The sequence below is a fragment of the Acomys minous genome (assembly GCF_964271855.1).
Source record: "Acomys minous genome assembly, chromosome: 16".
Classification (NCBI taxonomy): domain Eukaryota; kingdom Metazoa; phylum Chordata; class Mammalia; order Rodentia; family Muridae; genus Acomys; species Acomys minous.
This window is the reverse complement of record NC_140498.1, coordinates 86,386,955-86,394,196: the sequence shown is the minus strand read 5'-3', so window position 1 is coordinate 86,394,196 and position 7,242 is coordinate 86,386,955. Positions and strand designations below refer to the sequence as shown.

At 42.7% G+C, this 7,242-nt stretch overlaps 1 protein-coding gene across 2 annotated transcripts in view; it reads right to left on the bottom strand.

Moving 5' to 3' along the window:
* Window positions 1-7,242, bottom strand: part of ATP2A2 (ATPase sarcoplasmic/endoplasmic reticulum Ca2+ transporting 2) — a 55,148-nt gene that overhangs the window by 42,420 nt on the left and 5,486 nt on the right. For both annotated transcript variants that reach the window (XR_014775598.1, XM_084762684.1), the window contains exons 4-5: window positions 3,067-3,171; window positions 933-1,071 (exon numbers count right to left, since the gene is read on the bottom strand). Coding sequence is in view for 1 of the 2 variants with exons in the window: in XM_084762684.1 (XP_084618810.1) it covers window positions 933-1,071; window positions 3,067-3,171 (244 nt within the window). In the remaining variant the exon portion in view is untranslated. The remainder of the gene's footprint in view (window positions 1-932; window positions 1,072-3,066; window positions 3,172-7,242) is intronic.

Here is a 7,242-nt window from a genome sequence, read left to right as displayed (position 1 = left end):
ACCACACTAGCAATAAGACCTGAGTTGAGAACCCACTTCAAAAAAAAAAAGGGGGCGGGGGGGACAGACTACTCAAGCAGCTTTAATCAGTTAATCACTACAGCAAATTGTGACCTCAGCCCTGAGCTCCACATCCAACACTAGTGTTCCACACCTGATACCCACAGCTAATCACTAACCACAGTTCCTCAGACATTTCATCCAAAACACAAAAGCCTTTTAGAAGGCTGACGCAGAAGGATCACTTCCATCTAGGAATTTGAGACCAGACTCAATAACACAGTGAAATTCCTTCTCATATAACAAACCTCAAAACATATATTATTAAGAATATAAAGATGAGGCTAGAGAGATGGCTCAGAGGTTTACAGCACTGGCTGCTCTTCCAAAAGTACTGAGTTCAATTCCCAGCAACCACATGGTGGCTCACAACCATCTATAATGAGACCTGGTGCCATCTTCTGATGTAAAGGCAGAACACTGTGTACAAAATAAATAAATAAATCTTAAAAAAAAAAAAAAACATATATATGTGTGTGTGTGTGTACTGAAATGTTTCAAATATGCACTGAAATGGCATAATATAACTGATATTTTTTAAAAAATAAGTATAATAATGAAAAACAAACAGATCTAAAGAGATGGCTCAATAGTTAAGACCTGGCCACTCTTCGGGCAGATCAGAGTTCAATTCCCAGCACCCACAGGTCCATTTACTTACTCCAGGTCCAAGGAATTAGCTGCCCTGTTCTGAATTCTGTAGGCACCAGGCACACATGCAATCCTCAGATACATGCAATCCTCAGATACGTGCAGGCAAATCCCCATATGCAAAAATTTTTTAAAAAAGAGTTTAAACACAAAAGACCAAATAAACCTCTAGACCTTAGAAATACAATCTAAGAAAAGAGAAAATGATGAACCCAACTCACCAGCAATTTCCACAATATCCCCAGGAACTATGTCTTTAGCTTTAATTCGCTGAACACTCTTTCTGTCCTGTCGATAAACTTTGCCCATTTCAGGTTCATACTCTTTAAGAGCTTCTATTGCATTTTCCGCATTTCTTTCCTTTATGAAGAAAAACCAAGTATGTATGATAAACCTGCCTGGTTTAAATATTTTTAAAACATTTCTAGATTAGACATTAAAACTTAGAATATTAATGCACATTAATGACATCTACACTAAACAACTGGCATTTTAATACAAACATTTACAAACACATTCATAGTTCTGTTTTAAAAGTAAAAAGTTGAGCCAGGCATGGTGCACACCCTCGATTCGACCCAGTACTCAGGAGACAGAGGAAACGAGTCCTCTGCAGGTCCAGGCCTGCCAGGGCTACCTAGAGACCCTGTCACTAGGGTCTCACAAATAAAACAAGTGTGGTGTGGTAATGCATGCCTGCAATCCCTGCAGTCTGGAGTTTCAGGCAGAATTGGGGGTTGGAGGCTGATACACTTCATCGGCCTGGCATGGTGGTGCACGCCTTTAATCCCAGCCCTCGGGAGGCAGAGGCAGGCGGATCTCTGTGCGTTCGAGGCCAGCCTGGTCTACAGAGTAAGTCCAGGACAGTCAGAGCTACACAGGGAAACCCTGTGTCAAAAAACAAAACAAACAAACAAAAAAAAAAAGAGAGAGAGAGAGATACACTTCCTCAGAACCAAAACACATTAGAAAATATGCCTTAGTATCTCATATCACCCAGAAAGAAAACAAAAGCAGAATTAAAATTTTAAAACTAGCTGGGTCCTGGTGGTGCACGCCTTTAATTCCAACACTCAGGAGGCAGAGATAAGTTGATCTCTATGAGTTTGAGGCCAGAAACGCTGCCTGGGGAAGCAGGAACTGACGGACACAAGACACCATGATGACAACTTAAAAATTGAGTTTGTGCCTGGAAAATACCTATCTTAAAATTTTTAACATTGGAGAAAAAAGGGGCAGGGGAGTGTTAGAGGCAGTGAACTGCTCTCTGCCTGTACCTGCTGAGAGCTGGGGTCACAGACAGTCACCCCAGGACTGTCTGTAAAGTGTGTCTGATGGCAATCCAAACACTCTAGTGTTCACCTGTAATCCCAAATTCTTGAGAGGCTGAAACACAAGAGCGTTGAGTTTGCAGCCGCCTGAGCTGCACAGTAAAATGTCCCGTTACCAAAAATAATTAAAAACTTTGAAGAATGCCATTTCTGTTCTGTTCAACGATAAATGAGCTTTCATCCTGTGTGCAGGCAAAGCCTGAGTAACGGAGAGAAAGCAGGAGCAACTTGAAAACAATTTAGGGTATTTAGAGCGATCCTCCCAACTCCACAATCTAAGAAAAATATAAAACATTTTCATCACGTTTGTCCTCAAGCCACCATAAATAAAAAGGCAGATTATAGTCCTCATATTTCTCTGGTTTCCTGTAGCTTCCCATTGTTAATTCTTTCTTCTTTTTTGGAAATGGGATCTTGCTACTACTGCCCAGAATAGTCTCAAAAGGTTCTGCCATACCCAGGCCTCTTATCCATGTCTACTCCAGTTTGCTTTTATGCTCATCTCTCCCTGTCCGTCCCCTTTTTGGTTTTTCAAGACAGTTTCTCTGTGTAGCCTTGGCTGTCCTGGACTCACTTTGTAGACCAGGCTGGCCTCAAACTCACAGCGATCCACCTGCCCCTGCCTCCCGAGTGCTGGGATTAAATGTGTGCACCATCACACCTGGCTTCCCTCTATGAGTTCCAGACCACGCTGGTCTACATAGTGAGTGGTAGCAGTTCAGGAAAGCCAGAGCCATGTAAAGAGACCCTGACCAACGACAGAAAGGCAGAAAGGAAAGGAAAGAAGGAAGGAAGAAAGGAAGCTAGCCAGCCGAGAGTGTTGGTGCAGGCCTGTAATCCCAGCACTTGGGAGGCAGAGGCGGGTAGATCCCTGTGAGTCAAGGCCAGCCTAGTCTACAGAGTAAGTTCTAGGACAGCCAAGGCTACACAGAGAAGCCCTGTCTTGGGGAAAAAAAAAACAACAAAAAAAAACAAAAATACTAAAACATAACACTTAAAACTGTTGCAAGTATTGTTTGCTTACCTGCCATACACCCACAATTGCATTGGCTACTAATATAAGCAGAATTACAAAAGGTTCTACAAAGGCTGTAATTGTTTCTTCACCTTCTTCAAACCAAGCCAAAACCTAGAAGAAAAAAATGGCACGTTAAACTTGCTTATGTGCTTTTAGACTTAGCTACTTTTATAATAAAAGGATCTTACATTATAGGAATTAGTATAAGGAAAACCCTTATTTACCAAATAATAATTTATTAAAAATTCACATCAAGTCATAGACATACATGGCCTGGAATTAGTTAAAAAACAAACAAAACATTTAGAGAAAAAATAATTGGCCATTCACTCAAATTCAATGTAGACCAACTTAATCTCCCTACTTCTCAGTGGTACTACCAGAATTACACAAGGCTGTTCGGAGACTGGGAATGTATTTGAAAGGCTATTCACCACACAACTCCTAGTATTTCAATACAGCACTTCAGAAATTACAGAAATTCCCCCCCAAATAAATAAAACAAACCGGGCCAGGGAGCTGGTGCATCTGGTAAAATTGCCTGCTGCCAAAACTGATGTCTAAATTCAATCAATCCCACGGTAAAAGGAGGAAAACTTCTCTCAAAAGGCATGAATGCTCTCTCTTACACACACAATCAAAACGCAATTACAAACAAACAAAAAAACCATCTTGGCTGGGCGGTGGTGGCGCACACTTTTAATCCCAGTACTTGGGAGGCAGAGACAGGAGGATCACTGTGAGTTCCAAGGCCAGCCTGGTCTACAAAGCAAGTCTGGGACAGCCAGGGATATTTCACAGAGAAACCCTGTCTCAAAAACAAAAAACAAACAAACCATCCTTGACCTATGCTAGGAGGGCAAGGCAGGATGATTGCTAGTTTACGGCAACAAGGCAAGATCCATACTCTCACCCCAACCAACTACAATTTAATAGCCAAGATACTCAAGATACTGTGAAGATGACAAAAAGAACACAGTGAGTTACTAAAAACTTGGAGCTGGGCATGGTGGCTCAGGCCTTTAATCCCAGCACTCATGGAGACAGAAGCAGGTGAATCTCTTTGAGTTTGAGGCCAGCCTGGTCTACAAAGCAAGTCCAGGACAGCCAAGGCTACACAGAGAAACCCTGTCTCAAAAAACAAAACAAAACCAGAGCACCTAAGGCAGTGGTCTCAACCTTCCTAATGCTGTGACCCTTTAATACAGTTCATTGTGTTGAGGTGGCACCAACCATAAAATTATTTTTGTTGCTACTTCATAACAATAATTTTGTTGCCGTCATGAATTGTCATGACTTTGGCCCCCAAAGGAGTCACAAGCCACAGGGTTAGAACCACTGCCACAGAGTTAAAAGTTAACCAGGAGGGCAAGTGAGATGGCTAAGTAGGTAAAGCACTTGCTGTGCCAGCCTGATGGTCTGAATTTAATTCTGTAACTCGGAGTGGAAGGATTTGACAACTGACTCCTGGAAGTTGTCCTCTGACCTGCATACAAGGTCCATGTCACACATGCACAGAAGCTCTCCCCCATTATCCAGGACCAGGGCCTAGCAAACATCAGTGGCAATTTTATCAGAAACCTGCCAACCTAAGTGACTGGATCTAGGAGGTGGGCTTTGCTTTGTCCGTGCAAGTGTGCATGGGGGAGGGGGAAGGGGTGCTTATAGGTCTTTTGGGAGAGGGAGGGGTTGAGACAGGGTTTCTCTGTGTAGCCTTGGTGTCCTGGACTCACTTTATAGACCAGGCTGGCCTCAAACTCACAGCGATCCACCTGCCTCTGCCCTGAGTGCTGGGATTACAAGTGTGAGCCACCGCCACCTAGCTTCACAATCTAGGTCTTTAAAAGATTATCTAGGAGAGCAAGATGGCTTATCAGGTAAAGACACCTACCCTACAAGCTTGGCAACCTGAATTCAATCCCTGGAACTCACATAAAAATGGGAGGAAAGAACCAACTCCATAAAGTTGTTATCTGCCCCCTGTGTACACAGACACAAACCGAATCATTTATATCTAGATCTCAGGAGGCAGACACAGGTGGATCTCTGAGTTCCAGGCCGGCTTTGTCTAGGATGTAATAGACACTCTGTCTCAAAACATACATACGTATGTGTGTATACATGTCCAACCTTGTGTTATAAGTAAAATAAAGGTAAAAATAATGAACCCACATAGCATTTGTACTCAATGGAGATTTTGTTTTTTTAAACACAAATAGCAAATGACCAGAAGGTAATTAAGACAAAATAAAACTAAAGAGGAATGACACTGAACTAGCAAAGAATAAGATCAAAGAAAAACCAAAGACAAAGTCCCCGGACTCTGACATATGTCATTTACCCTTGACAAGTAGGGCAGGAGAAAACCAGAACGTAATAAATACTGCAGCAAGCTTTCAACAGGGCATTTCCAGAACTAAGGCCAGGATTTCTGCCAGAATGAAAACTTCTCTAGGAAGTTATAAATTTTGATAGATGCAGGATCACAGCTGCTGATACAGCCTTCCAAACATTTGCCAAGGAGAACATATCAGAAATAAGAAACTTAATTAGCTCTTAAAGAAGGAAAAGTGCAACTTCATGACTGACTGCAGCCCTTTCCAAAAGGTCAGTAAGGCATTAGCGGCTCTAAGATAAGCTTCACGCCTTGCTAAAGTGGGTATGACTTTCCTTCTTGGCAGCCAGTCTTGGTGACAACTTAGGGCAATATCCCTGAACAGCTGGGGTGAAGGAAAAGATGAGCAGGGTCAGAATTACTAGAGTCCCACAAACCGCTACTAGTCAAGACACGGAATGTAAGAATCCCAATGTGACCAGCATACGAAATTTGCCTTCCAAGTGACCTGTTGAATAAAAAACAGAGACTATCCACACTTGAAGGTTCTACAGATGCACTAGTTATTTTAGGTGAGAAACTAGTGGCCAAATCAGCTAAGAATGGTATCCAAACCTATTCAAAGTTTAAAAGCTGGCCGGGCATGGGGATGCATGCCTTTAATCCCAGCACTTGGGAGGCAGAGACAGGTGGTTTGAGGCCAGCCTGGTCTACAAAGTGAGTCCAGGACAGTCAAGACTACACGGAAAAACCTTGTCTCAAAAAACCAAAAGAACAGTTGGGCGGTGGCAGCACATGCCTTTAATCCCAGAACTCAGGAGGCAGACGGATTTCTGTGAGGTCAAGGCCAGCCAAGGCTACACAGAGAAACTCGGGGGGTGGGGGGTTGGGCGGGGGCGGGGTGGATGGACACCTGACTACAAACAAACAAAAAACCGAAACACAACAACGAAACCTAAAACAACAAAACTCAAAAAATACCTAACATGAACTAGAATCCATTCTCGTCTATAAAACACTTCAAAAGCTATGCCAGAGGTAAGTGTAATCCCATCACACAAGAGGCTGGGACAAGAGAACCAAAAGCTCAAGGCCCTGGATTCTATTCCTATAGTAGAGAAAGCAGGGTAAACATTAATGTTTCCTCTTCAAATCATCTTTTAATTTATATTTTAAATAAGTAAAATAAAAAATTAAATCACCATAATATGAACTGTATCAAATCACTGAAAACAAGCAAAGCAAAAACAGATGCCACGTTTCATCAATATGCCAGAAACAAATTCATTCCAATATTTGAGACACTGAAGAAGCACGGGGCCCATTGCGGTGGCAAGAGGATCTCAGAGCCAGGCGGTGGTGGCGCACGCCTTTAATCCCAGCACTCGGGAGGCAGAGGCAGGCAGATCGCTGTGAGTTCAAGGCCAGCCTGGTCTACAAAGTGAGTCCAGGACAGCGAAGGCTACACAGAGAAACCCTGTCTAGAAAAACCTACCAAAAAAATAAAAAATAAAAGAGGATCTCAGATAGTTCAAGACCAGCATGGTCTACACGGTCCTAGTCTCCTGCATAGCCAGGACTACAAAGAGAAACCCTGTCTCAAAATATATACCAAAAAGGATTTTAGACTCAATCTAAGAAGTGTAAAATAGGTTATGGGCAAAGAACAAAGAATCCTATGCAGATTCACCATTGGTCACTATGGCCTAGACAAGTCAACTTCCAATGTAGCCCGATGGCACGCTCCCTCAGATCTCTACCCAGGTCACCTTGTGAAGTCAGACAATCCTCTATTAAAGCCTGCACTCTCTTCCCTATAGCTAACTCCCTTACTACAGCCCCTCTGC